Source organism: Dendropsophus ebraccatus, chromosome 4 (genome assembly GCF_027789765.1).
Source record: "Dendropsophus ebraccatus isolate aDenEbr1 chromosome 4, aDenEbr1.pat, whole genome shotgun sequence".
Classification (NCBI taxonomy): Eukaryota; Metazoa; Chordata; class Amphibia; order Anura; family Hylidae; genus Dendropsophus; species Dendropsophus ebraccatus.
Genome location: NC_091457.1, coordinates 127,982,439 through 127,996,020, shown reverse-complemented (window position 1 = coordinate 127,996,020; position 13,582 = coordinate 127,982,439). Strand labels below are relative to the sequence as shown.

Genomic DNA, 13,582 nt, shown 5'->3' with positions numbered 1-13,582 from the left:
CCCTAGACCTATGATCAAAGTGAGAACCCCTCAACCTTTGCCAGTGTCAGAGCTGTGGTGTAATATTTAATTTGATACCTATGCTCCGTATATGGCACAATAGTGCATTGAATTTATTCACGTCCAGTAAAACCAATGTCTGCTTTTTATTTCGATCTACTCAAGACTGGTCTAATGTTTCCGTACGCCTTGGCGCATGGTAATTCGGTAAACCTTATACACCCACCTCTAAGGGGCTGCCAGGCATGGAAAATAAATTTAAATGAATTTTAACTCTAATGAAACATCTTTAGCTCTCATAGATGTTCACTGTGGAAGTGCTTTTATTCTAGATAATCCCATCAAGCTATATGGACATATAGGACATATGGCTATATAGGGCATATGGATCTCATAGAGCAATGTTCTCCAACCTGTAGCTCTCTAGTTGTTGCAAAACTACAATTTCCATGATGCCTGGACAACCAAAGGCCGCAGGTTGGAGGATGTTGTCTGAACCTCCATCTTTGACTGAATATTAATAGTGTAACAGTGACCTCTGCTCTGATGGACCCATCCTGACCACATGTTATATAATAAACCTTTCAAGTCAATGGCTTATATTTTAATGGAATGTACAGTATAGCCAGGTATGACTTTACATAACTTGGAGATCTTGGAAACTATGAACCCCCTATTTAAAGGTGTTTTCCACTTTGGACACCTAAAAGTTGCCAGTGACCACCACTGCAGCACGTGGTTTGGGCTGTGTGTGAAAGTGACGGCAGGTTCCCTTTAGGACCTGGTCCCCTGGCCTTGTCCATCAAAACAGCTTGTCTTATTCTGAGGCCAAGGTAGATGGTAGCTGGTAGTTTCCAAAAAGCGTGCACCCTAGGCAGCTGCCTACTTGGCCTATCCCTTGTCCACTAAAGTTACTCCTTTTATTCAGTGTTTATGAATTCACAGGACTTCAGTTTATGTATTCATTTCGACATTCAGTGATCGGATACTGTTTACAAAGCCCAGGACCGGTCATTCAAAGTAGAAAATGTACAGACACCGTTATATATTATATTTTATGTTTAAACAAAACTGAAACTCTTGGCTATTAGTATGTTCTGCCAGCAAATTCCATAGCTTTTCATGTATGCTAAATTGATGAAAGCCAAACTGCGAGATTTATGCTTAAGACAGAGTACTTCAGGATACTTAATGTAACGACAATGTAATCCATCAAGGATTCCATAACAAGTCACAAAGGCCTCCTTTTAATCTAATTGTGCTCCGTGTCTTTTTGTAAAAATATATACAGCCTTGCCAAACAGCATTTTTCTGTTCTACGGTCTGCGCCTTGAAGGTCAGCGAATGCTATGGAACAAATTAGAAAGTATAATTTTATTAGACCTCCTTATACTTAGGAAGATCATTTTCCGTGTTGGGGTATCCATTGGAATTTGTCATGGCCACATGTGTCTGAATACTGTCACTGGGATTGACCTAATCTAAAGGGTCTGGTCACAGATTAACCACAGTGTCCCATTGGTGACCACCCAGAAATGGTCTAAAGTTGAAAGGTTCTAGAACATCCTATTAAGGTGAAAATGTGCCTCCAATATCAGTGGATCAACTGATCATTTTGCCAACTGTCTCTCCCGTCCTCTCCATACACATGAGCCTTGGGCACTGCTGATCGTTCCATTGTTCTCTATAGGAAGGGGAGATGTAAGCCTCAACCAAAGCTCTGAAAGCAGTTTATCTCACCAGGAACCAAGGTGTCAGGCAGTGTAGTGTCATCACACCAACCTCTATCTCCATCAACATCATGTGTCGTTGGAGTCTTGGGAGGCCCCCATACACATCACACTGATGGCAGAACCTGCTGCGGGCTGCAAAAGAGCTGAAATCTTATTTATGTCTATCTTTATCTATGTGATGGCTCTTTCTGCCATGGCTGAAAATGTTTAAATTCAGTTTTCTTAGATTATTATTGGCTTTCTCTTAAAGGTGGCATACATTGTGGCAGTGGAGTAAAGGCGACAAAGCTTGGTATGGCGCCTGCCTTTCTTTTGTTTGCCAACTTCACCACAGTCCCTCACCACCTGGTGTAGGGCTTGATGCTTATTTTCTCACTATTTTCATGGAAATTGGTTTATTTTCTCATAACCTTGTTAACTAATGTTGTAGGTAATAAGTCAGGCAGCTATGTGTGCATATAGAGGGTGGTCAATCATTGAGGAGGACCGCTCACTTGACCACTTGGTCGAGAAGAGCGAAGATTCAGTTGCTGAAACTTTTCCCACAAAACTACATATTAATCTGCTCTATAATATATGTATTTTCAATATGACAGGTTCCCTTTAAGGTATGAAAAGTTTTCCTTTTGAAGCTCACCGTCCTATTCATATACATGTAAAGTTTGTTCTTGGGAAATTGCTGCTAGCAAATCTTCGATCTTGATGGTTCTGTTTGCTATGCTGCAGGCTTCGCTATTGAAGGTCCTTCTCAGGCAAAGATAGAATGCGATGATCAGAGTGATGGATCTTGCGATGTCAAGTACTGGCCAAAAGAACCCGGCGAATATGCTGTTCACATCATGTGTGATGACGAAGACATCAAGAACAGTCCATACATGGCCTACATCCAGCCCGCATCTGGAGATTTTAACCCGGATAAGGTAAGCTGTTTCATTGTACTGTTATTAGCTTGAATTTTTTTGTTAAATAATAATCTAGTGCATAAAATTCACATTCATTGGTTATACTGTAGATCGAAACCTCTAATATAATACATGTACTGTCTTTTAAAGGAACATACTCCTCTCTTCCAGTTTCCTAGCTGCTTTGTTGGAATATGTAAATGCATTATAGGGAAGTAAACTGGGGGCGGGGGTCCAGAGCCATAAAGGATACGAGTGTGTTAGGGTAAAATAAAAATAAAAAAGAATCGTTAGGGTAATATAAAAATAAAAAATCATCCTAACTGCCATTCTGACAGCTCCCCGGTCCCCAGCGCTCACCTCTGCTTCCTGGTTCCCATTACGTGTAATTTTTTACTGGAACTGTTGCGCAGCCAGTCACTGGTTACAACTGTATGACACGTTATTGATGCACACACATTACTTTCTACTTGAGCATAGCCCTTCTTCACATAACATCTGTTGAGTCGTCTCACTTGTAAGCCAGCGTCTATACATTCCTAATGAAGTTACAGACAGGTTCAAGTTTTCCATGTGTGATGTCACCTACGGCTTTGGGGGAAAGGAATAAAATCGTTGCATTGTTTATTGCAGATCTTCTACGTATAGCTAACTGAGCAACACGCTGCTAATCTCACCTCCGAGACAGGAAATGTTTTGGAAAGGTCCCGACTAGAACTCACTGCTCAGTCTGTAACTGGATACTTCTGCCAAGTGCAGGTTTCCAGTAAAGCATTAAATTGCCGGCTACCTTGCAATCTAGGAATGATTTCATTCAGATATTAAAAGTGGGAATTCCTTGAGAAAGAAATCTGGTGTAATTTTAGATGGTACCTATTATATGCAATTAAACCACTTTGAGAAGACCACCTGAGACTTGATATAAAAAAACAAAACATGGTTTTCTATGGAGGTGGCCTTAAAGGAAAACTATCAGCAAGTTAGACGATTCTAACCAGCTAATAACTCCTTCTTGTTCACAGGGCTCTGAGGATGAAGGCAAGAGATTCACCTTCTTCCTCATTGCCCTGCATTATGGATGGTCCGAACCTGCAGAGGTTCGGGTTCGTATGAACCCGAACCCCCGGCAGCAGATTCCCGCTGTCTGCCTGCTCCGTGGAGCGGGCGGATACAGCGGGAGGAACGCCTGGAAAACTGGGATACAGCCTATGGCTATGGCTGTATCCCAGTTTTCCAGGCGGTCCTCCCGCTGGATCCGCCCGCTCCACGGAGCGGGCAGACAGCGGGAATCATTACCGAGGGTCCGGGTTCGTACGAACCCGAACCGAACTCTGTTCGGACCATGGCTACCCTGCATACAAAAGGTTGATATTACCAGGTTAGATTCGTCCAACCTGCTGATACAGTGTCCCTCTTCTGGGAACCCCACAATCAACTGTAAATCATAGGTAAAACACAAGGCAGTAAGTATTCAGTTTCCCTATAGCACCCCCACAGGAGAAGTTGAGCATTACATATAATGGCTACTCAAATAAGTGGATTGCCTGTTTAACCCAGGACAGGACAGGTCCTCCAGAGTGAGAGATGCTCTTTTTGTAACTGCTTTTCACTCTGCCCGAGAGCTAACGATTCTAAACAAGGTTTTTTTCAACCAAACAATTTGTGCCATTGGCCGTAGTAAAATAGTGGCAGTCTTTTTTTGTTTTTGCCCACCACTATCACAGTAGAAACTGACACTTTACCTATTTAAATAATTGGGAAGATTTTGTAATATTAGACAGGTTCTCCAGAAGGAAAAATGCTTTTCTGCCAGAGCAGAGAACGTGTGTACAAAGAAATGGTATCCTCACCAATGGTACCCAAAAATGAGCTGTTAACTCTGGGTTTGCTAATGTAATCCGTTCAGGAGCATGGCATTAAAGGAGAAGTCCGGCGATTTATAAAAGCTGGAAGGGTCAAAGCTCTAACTTATCTCTCCCCATGCCTGCAGTGAACAGTGGGTCCAGACGCCGGGCCCTGGGATCTCCAGTGCTGACATGTCACAACCCAGCTTATGGACGGACTGGTTGCTCAGCCAGTCAGTGACTGGGGCGGGACGCCACTCCAGTCAATCATTGGCCTGAGCGGCCCGTCCATCAGCTGGGACAGGCCTTTTCACAACTTAGAAGTTGTGAAAATGCCTTGTGGAAGGGGTCCCAAGGCCAGTCCCGCCACTTACCATGGGCATGAGGAAGAGGTTACTTTGTACTTGTAATCAATTTCCCCCCTGCCCCTGCTGGCTGCCTGATTTTATAAATCACCGTACTTCTTTAAATGGTCAGTTCCTCACTAGTACCACCACAGGGGAGCTGAAGTGTTACACCATTCTCTTTAGTTACTTACACTGAGAGAGTTAGTCTTGTTAGCCGCATTCTGCACCAACTATTCTATATAGGTCATTTATTACCCCATACAGTGTTCCATTATGGGCTTTCTAGATCAGGCAAATCCTTCAATAGAAGGTGATAACTTAGTAACTCTCTATTATAAAGCTTTAGGTCTCAGTCTTTACAAGAGGATGAATAAGAGAAAACATTTTTGAATTGTATAAATTTTGTTTTATTTTGCAGGTTAAAGCATATGGTCCTGGACTAGAGAAAACTGGATGCATTGTTAACAATCTGGCAGAATTTTATGTTGATCCAAAAGATGCCGGGACTGCCCCCCTTAAAATCATTGCACAGGTAAATCTAAAATAGCATAGACACAATGCATATACAATGTCTGCATATACAGACTGGAGCTATAGGAATTCCAGGCAGATGAATTGACCTCTGGTGGAGACCTCCTGGGTATAATGGCTCACTGTGCTCCACTGACTGTGGGGTCTCGGCTTGAAGTCTCGCTGAGCTTCTCTTGGCGACCACAGTCCCAGACAGGGTGAACTTCTTTCCATCAAACTAAATGACTCCACTTGGCAGCTGTCTCCTGGAATGACTGCACATTACACACCGGCACAATATATGCTGACCCTGTCCTTTTTCTAAGAAAAATAAAGTGATGAAACTATAAAACTGTAGAGCTAGCGAGCATTAACACATAGATGAGGCATACATGGGCCCGACTGCAGCACATAAAAACACATGTTCTGACTCATTTCCACTTATACGGGGGGTTTATTATTTATTTTTCACAGGACGTTGAAGGCAGCCCTGTGGATATCAACACAAAGGCGAAACCAGATGGGACGTATGTCTGCTCGTACAATCCTCTTAAGCCTATTAAACACACACTTGCTGTCACATGGGGCGGTGTTAGTGTACCCAGCAGCCCATTCAGGGTAAGTGTTCCTTTATTTTTTTTTTTGAAGATTTTTGTGGGTTAATTGTGGATTTGAAGTGTTACTATGATACTGCACGTAATCTACCGAAAACAAACTTGAGCATGCTTTTCTTTACTCAAAAAAAATTCTTTATTAATAAAACCATAATTAGACAAAGAGTAATATACCTAAAAAATGAGGGAAGGATGATAACAGTACAATGGTCCAGGGGACAAAACAGACATGGGACTTGGGACTACTTAAGAGAATAATACCGTCATGATTACAAAATGACACCAGGTGAGCACAGGCTAATAAATTGTTAGAAAAAGAAGTCTCCGTAGGTCTATATTATAAGTATATAACCGCAGTAATAGCGCACAACAAAACCCAACCGAGACTTGTAAGCATAGTACTCAATATTGCCGTCAGCCCAAACTCTCAAAATCATACATCATGAAGTGTAACAAAAAGTATCATGTCTTACCCATACTGTTGTTCCCCTGGATTACTATACTGATGCATTTAAAGAACATGTAAAAACATAACTATATTTGAAAAAAAAAAAAAAAAAAGAATAATTAAAAAAACACCAACTCTTGGTTGAGGAGGTTCTTGTGACATGGTGACCTACAATACCACCCTCCAGAGAGCTCCGTCTTACTGCGTTAAATGTGTACTGTCACTTAAAAAACAACTGGACCTGTTGTAAAGACCAGTCAAAAAGCTGTCATCATTGGCGCCTGGGTGTTCAGACTGTAAACGAACGCTAGTATAAGCGAGGAGACATGCCAAGTGACCAAAAATGACTGCTAAATGAAAGAAGCGCTCAGCCATGCACTTCTCTCCCCATGCATTCTACTTATAGGACTTTTTTTGTAATAAAGTAGCAGGCACATTTTAAAATTTACTGGGCTATTGCCATTGTTTCCATTATAGCAATGTATGGAAATATAAAGGGCTATAAACTAAGATGTGTTAAGTTTACCTACAGTGCCACCTCAGGGGAAATTAGGCATTACGCAATGTGTATTCAAATTAATGGGTTACCTGTTTGGGACAGGTCAGGTCCTCCAGAGAGACAGACACTCTTTGTTACTGCTCCTTAGGGCCCTATTCCACCGGAAGATTATCGTTCAGATTATCGTTAAATCGCTCGAATCTAAACGATAATCGTTCGGTTGAAATGCAGTTAACGATTAACGACCGAACGAGAAATCGTTGATCGCTTTATAAGACCTGGACCTATTTTTATCGTTGCTCGCTCGCAGAACGTTTGCAAATCGTTCGCATTAAATAAGACATCGTTCGGTCGTTCGCAATAGATACGAACGCAATAGCGAATAAATAGCGAAGAAAAACTATCGATTATCGTTCCATGAAAATGAGTGAACGTTTTTAGGTCTTTCGCAATAGCGGTCATTTGAAATCGTTAATCATTAACGATTATGCAAACAATAATCGTCCGGTGGAATAGGGCCCTTACTCTGGCCAAGAGAGAGTGATACCTTAGCAGAGGACTCAGTATTAATGCCCTACTAGGATAATTAACCCCTTTCAATGGGTCATTTGGTGGAGAGAACATGTCTCTTGTACTCCCATCCACTCCCAGACTAGTATAATGACTGGTCTGCTCGGGTCCATACATTGCAGAGGCAAGCTATTCATTTAAATAAATGCTTGCTATGTAATACTTAAATCCCCCTGCGGGGTTGCTAAAGGGCACAAGGCTTGCTGGCTGTTTCCCAGGACAGTATGAGCGGATTGCAGGGCCTGCGGTATGAGCACAAACATAACAGCTCAAATACAGCTGAGGAACCAGTTTATGCAGATTTTGTCTTTCATTCATTTCAAGGGTATTTGCAGTCATCAAATATACAGCTATAAAGAATGGTAAACTATGTTTGATGGTGCCTGCATTCCATGTGACTTCCGACAGTTTTAGTGTCATAGGGTGGTTACCTCATCGGGGGAACAGTACATTACAGTACAGGTGAGATGCAGATAATTATTCTCTCTATTCAAGGGAGTCCTGTTGCAGTCCTTCATATGGTATGGCACACACACTAGACAATAAACACAAGGACCTCCTAGTAGAGATGCTATTGTACATTAAGGTGTACCTGGCAGAATTATAGGTGGTGGATAGTGATGTTCGCTCATCACTAGGGGTGGCTTTCTCTTTAATCCTCTGTTTAAGTGCTCACCGAAGAAAGTCTCTGTTTCATTAGGTGAATATTGGACAAGGGAGTCACCCACAAAATGTGAAAGTTTTTGGCCCTGGTGTGGAGAAGACTGGTCTGAAGGCAAATGAACCAACACATTTCACAGTGGACTGTACAGAGGCTGGAGAAGGTAATGCATTTACTTATGACCCACTGAACGCACAAGCTTTTAGAGAGGGAAATAATATATATATATATATGTGTGTGTGTATATTTATATATATATATATATATATATATATATATATATATATATATATATATATATATATATTATGAAATTTAATTTTTTTTTTCTTTCCTACATGTAAAATGTCTGTGCTATTGGTCGTTCCCCCCTTAACCAATGGGTGTCACTGTTGTTTCCCTTATCATGTTTTAATTTTACTGCCAAAGAACGTTTACCATGGCAGCTTCCATGTAATTAAATATATATTGATTTATTTCCCTTCTAAACATGGAACGAAACAAAATTAAATTAACAATTTACTATTCATGTGCCTGAACCTCATACTGACATTAGGAATGTGGCTGAGGATTTCCATGTTTTTACAGGTGACGTAAGTGTTGGAATTAAATGTGATGCCCGTGTGATCAGTGAAGAAGAAGAGGACATTGATTTCGATATCATCCCCAATGCAAACGACACATTCACTGTTAAATATATTCCCCCTGGCGCTGGGCGGTACACCATTAAAGTGCTCTTTGCTGGAGAGGTGAGTGCTTTATGGCACTGTGGAACATAATAATCATCTTCCACAAATTTGTTTCAAAAAATGTTATGTAATCTAGATCCGAAAATTGACTTTAGGTTTCTCTAAAGCCAAGGCAAATACTGTTGTGTGTTTGAAGATTTCTTAAAAGGAAATGCTACATTTATCTTGGCGTATCACAGAAAGTGAGGCACTCTATCATTCTAATGAAAAAGAAAATTAATATGATGGTTTATTTATTACATATAGTAATGCAGTGGCTGGCAATTGTAGGAGCGATCACCCCAAGAGCCATCCTGATCCTTTATTTTTTTTGTAACAAAACAAGAACAACTTAGAGGTACTCTGGAGGAAAAAATGTGCTCTCTGCTGCCACCTCTGTCTGTGACAGGAACTTTACAAAGCAGGCGAGGTTTTCTATGGGGATTTTCTACTGTTCTGCTTAGTTGCTGTCATGGACAGAGGTCTCAGCAGAGAGTAACATGTAAGATTAGAAGGAATACACCACTTCCTGCAGGACATACACTAGCTGATAAGTACTGGAAGACTTGTGATTTTTAAATAGAAGTAAAACACTAGAAAAGACAGATAGTCACCGGCACTGCTGAACTTAGGCTCCACTTATTAGGATCCCACAGATGAATAGAGATTTAGATAATGATCACTGGTTGGTGCTCACTACAATAATAGATGTATCTAAAACTTAGAAAGTTCATAGAGAAAAAATGAGGGCACTCACCACTTCATGTGATCTTCTTTTTTATTTCATCTCTTTGCGTGCATAAAAATTACTGGGCATTCCAGGCTTCAGCGTGGACGCCAGACACCCACCGGATCGGGTAACAGCTGTTTCACACGCATGCGCGCTTCTACAAAGCTGTCAGGTCTGTACAGGTCTGTAGAAGCGCGCATGCGCGTGAAACAGCTGTTACCCGATCTGGTGGGTGTCTGGCGTCCATGCTGAAGCCCGGAATGCCCAGTAATTTTTGTGCACGCAGAGAGATGAAATAAAAAAGAAGATCACATGAAGTGGTGAGTGCTCCCATCTTTTCTCTATGAACTTGCTAAGTTTTAAATAGAAGTAAATTACAAATCTATATAACTATAAACTATATAACTTAACATTGATTAAGACATTGTTCGGTCGTTCGCAGTAGATACGAACGCAATAGCGAAGAAATAGCAAAGAAAAACGGTCGCAAATACGATCATAAGTAACAATTATAGTTCCATGGAAATGAGTGAACGTTTTCAGGTCTTTTGTAATAGCGGTCGTTTGAGATAGTTAATAGTTAACGTTTATGCAAATGCTAGTCGTCCGGTGGAATAGGGCCTTTAGAGCCCCATTCCTGGCCACTTTGACGATTCTAAATCCTTTGAAATGTTGCAGCATTGAAGTGAATCATACACCATTGTAATAGTTACCTTTGTTACTTTTTCATGCTGCCCTTGATTTGGCTAGGACAAAATGAATGATAGTCTTTGTTGGTCAGTGGACGAGAATGTGTTAACAAGACTTTATTGCTTTTTCCCATAGGAAATTCCATCTAGCCCATTCAGAATTAAGGTTGACCCCTCACATGATGCCAGCAAAGTGAAGGCTGAAGGTCCCGGGCTTAATAAATCTGGTATGTAGTAGTAATAATAATATATCTTATTTATATAGCGCCAACAGATTCCGCAGCACTTTACAATTCTGGGGGTACATACATAGCCAAAAATAGAAATGACAGAGATATACATATAATTATCCATACATGAGGAGTGAGGGCCCTGCTCACAAGAGCTTACAGACTGAGGAGAAGATGGAGACAAAAGGCAGAGGGGCATAGTGCTTTATTGTTACAATGGTTTCATATATAGTGCAGTGCAGGTAAGGGTGGGAGAACCAGCCACCAAATGTATATAGGGTGCAAAATATTTTGGCCATGAAGTACCAGTGTAATCTATTTGTTCAGCTGTTAATATGAGATAAGAAAACAGGGGTCTTTTGACTGTTATATAATAGATATCTTTATTCCTTAAGGTGTTGAAAATGGAAAGCCCACACACTTCACGGTCTTTACCAAAGGAGCCGGAAAAGCACCTGTTGACGTTAAGTTCAATGGACCCTCCGCAGGAGAAGCGGTGAAGGATTTCGAGATTATTGATAACTATGACTACTCCCACACTGTCCGATACACCCCCGTCCAACAGGTATCCACACAATAAGCAGTGCAAGGCAAATGAGTAGTGTCTAGGTGTGTGTGTGTGTGTGTGTTTTTATTATATGTTTAATGTAAATTATAAATCCCGAACCACACCTCACTATGTTGCCTGTGCTTTCCTCTACAGTACCTGCACATACAGTTATAGTATAAGTGGTAAAGGATGCTAAAACTTGCTCCAACCTCCTTAAAAATGGAGACCAGTATGTCAATCAGCTGATCTACCTGGGTTGTAAGCCTTGACAATTAGATGATGATATACCAGTAAATGCCACGTCCAGGGCATCTCAAGCACCCCCCACCCCAAGTCCATATGGCCCTTTAAAGTGAATGTACCATCAGGTACACTCGCTTTTAGGTACTGCCTATGGATAGAACAATGCTGGCGGTTCTTTTTTTAAACCCTGGCCTGGTTACCATGTACAGTGCCCTTCTGTTCACAGGCTGGGGGTGAAGCACTGGAGCACTGCATTGATTCTTATGGAGCCACGTCATAGAGAGCCCACCTCCAGTGCTTCACCCCCGGCCTTGTGCCCGTGAATGGAAGGGCGCCGTACACAGGAACCAAGCCGTGGTTCAAAAAAGGACCACATCACTGGCTTCCCTGCGCCAGCATCGTTCTATGGGCAATTCTTAAAGCGAATGTACCTGATGGTACATTCGCTTTAACAATGTTGTTTGTTAGGAACACATATTTGTCCCTCCAGCCAGGGGCGGATTAACTTTACCATAGGCCCGGGCTGTTCACCAGTCCTGGGCCCCCCCCCCACCCTACTGTAACTATGGCGGCACTAGCCTGGCGTTCATAGTACAGTATAGATAATGTCATGATGTCCTGATTTGTGCAAAATTGCCATAAAAAACCTGTGATTTTTTGCAAATCATGGCGGAAGTGTAGCCAGGAGACAGTACACCACTGAAAGTATAAGTCTTTTTGGGTGGTCATGGGCCCCCCAGGAGCTCAGGGCCCTGGGCTGCCGCCCGGAACGCCCCTATTATAATCCACTACTGCCTCCAGCCTATGCTGGGTTCAGCTCATATAAGCTTTTGCTTTTCCTCATTTGAACTTTGAATATTTATGTAAAAAAATCTCGTTTTAATCTTTTTATTGTTTGGGATTTATTTCTTTAATTAAATGACTATCTGCAGGGATAAACAAACTAGAATAGTTGGGCTGTATCAATTATAGTTTGGCTCATCCAAATGAGAATCTTATGGGACAGTACATGGTACGAGAGTCACTGACCTCTATGGAGAATGAATTCTTAGAACTTGCTCTTGATCAATTTTCTGAGGGGAAACAATGAGGAACCCTTTCTAACCCTAAATTGAGCAAACCTCTGTGTTTTTTTTGTACTTTTACTTTTTTGAGGAAGTATAAATCTATAGATTCCTGCATATTGCAGTCTAAGTTTAGCAATGGCTAATTGAAGAGGATGTTAGAAATCACCAACAGTTTGGTACTTAGGGTTGTAGGCTTCATTGGTTGTCTTGTCTGGTGAACCAAATTATGGAATACTTGTTATTTTATGCAACATAAAGCAAGCCTGTCAGCTAGAAACTAGGGGTGTAAATAAGCACATGGCTACATAGGGCTGTTATGCAAATGAGGCTCAACTGCTCAGGGGCTGTTCTCCAGCATAGCAAGAGCCCAAAGTTAACCAGCCTATCTCCTCTGATTTACTGCATCCATGCCAACCTCCCTTTGGGTGACATCCCCTAGGTTGTGAGTGGACACTGGCAGTGAATGAGAAGAGATTAGCAAGTTAACTCTGGGCTTTTGCCATAGGGAACAACCCCTGGGCCTTAGAGTCTTATTTATATTACAACAAAAAGGTTTATATCCTGGCACTGGAAAACAATGAAAAAAAGCAAACAATAAAAAAATTTGCCCAGATTCATAAGTCCTAGCTAGCAATTTGGTTATTTTACACTTATTTACACCCCTTTTTTAATGTCAATAAGTCCGCTTTAATTGCTATAATAATTTTTGTTTTCTTTGTATCTTTTATGGAGTAAAAACACTAAATCTAAATCTAAAGACCCTAAATCTAAATTAATATAGAGGTTCAAGGTAAATTATTTTTGTTAACCCTTGAAAGGGAATGATGGAATCTTAGCAATCAATGCTCTCCTTAATCATGGCTCAATTAGAAAGGTGTCTGCTTCTTTTCCCCCTTTTTTTCTTCTATTTTTCCCTTCTTTTATATATAACACATTTAGCTGGACAGCGATGACTGGAAAATGTATCTGGCAAGCTACAAGTGAGTTGTTTGAGCTGTGTATATATTCCAACTTCTTGGCAGCCATGGGGACATTCATAGAACATGTAGCACGTGCGCCAAAGCGTACAAAACAAGCTCGCTGTGTTGTGTATGTGCCAACAATTTGTAAGAGGACTCTAAGAAATCCAGTTTGTGGGATGCTGTTGTCTACGAGCCTGGCTGATGGGATTCTGAAAATAAACGTTATGTCTGTTCTTAAAATGTTTGTTTGTTCAG

At 41.2% G+C, this 13,582-nt stretch overlaps 1 protein-coding gene across 4 annotated transcripts in view; it reads left to right on the top strand.

Moving 5' to 3' along the window:
- FLNB (filamin B) overlaps positions 1 to 13,582 on the top strand; it is a 157,934-nt gene that overhangs the window by 100,806 nt on the left and 43,546 nt on the right. For all 4 annotated transcript variants that reach the window (XM_069966985.1, XM_069966986.1, XM_069966984.1 and 1 more), the window contains exons 12-18: positions 2,460 to 2,653; positions 5,245 to 5,358; positions 5,811 to 5,954; positions 8,168 to 8,291; positions 8,717 to 8,877; positions 10,412 to 10,502; positions 10,901 to 11,070. In XM_069966985.1, the coding sequence (XP_069823086.1) occupies positions 2,460 to 2,653; positions 5,245 to 5,358; positions 5,811 to 5,954; positions 8,168 to 8,291; positions 8,717 to 8,877; positions 10,412 to 10,502; positions 10,901 to 11,070 (998 nt within the window). The remainder of the gene's footprint in view (positions 1 to 2,459; positions 2,654 to 5,244; positions 5,359 to 5,810; positions 5,955 to 8,167; positions 8,292 to 8,716; positions 8,878 to 10,411; positions 10,503 to 10,900; positions 11,071 to 13,582) is intronic.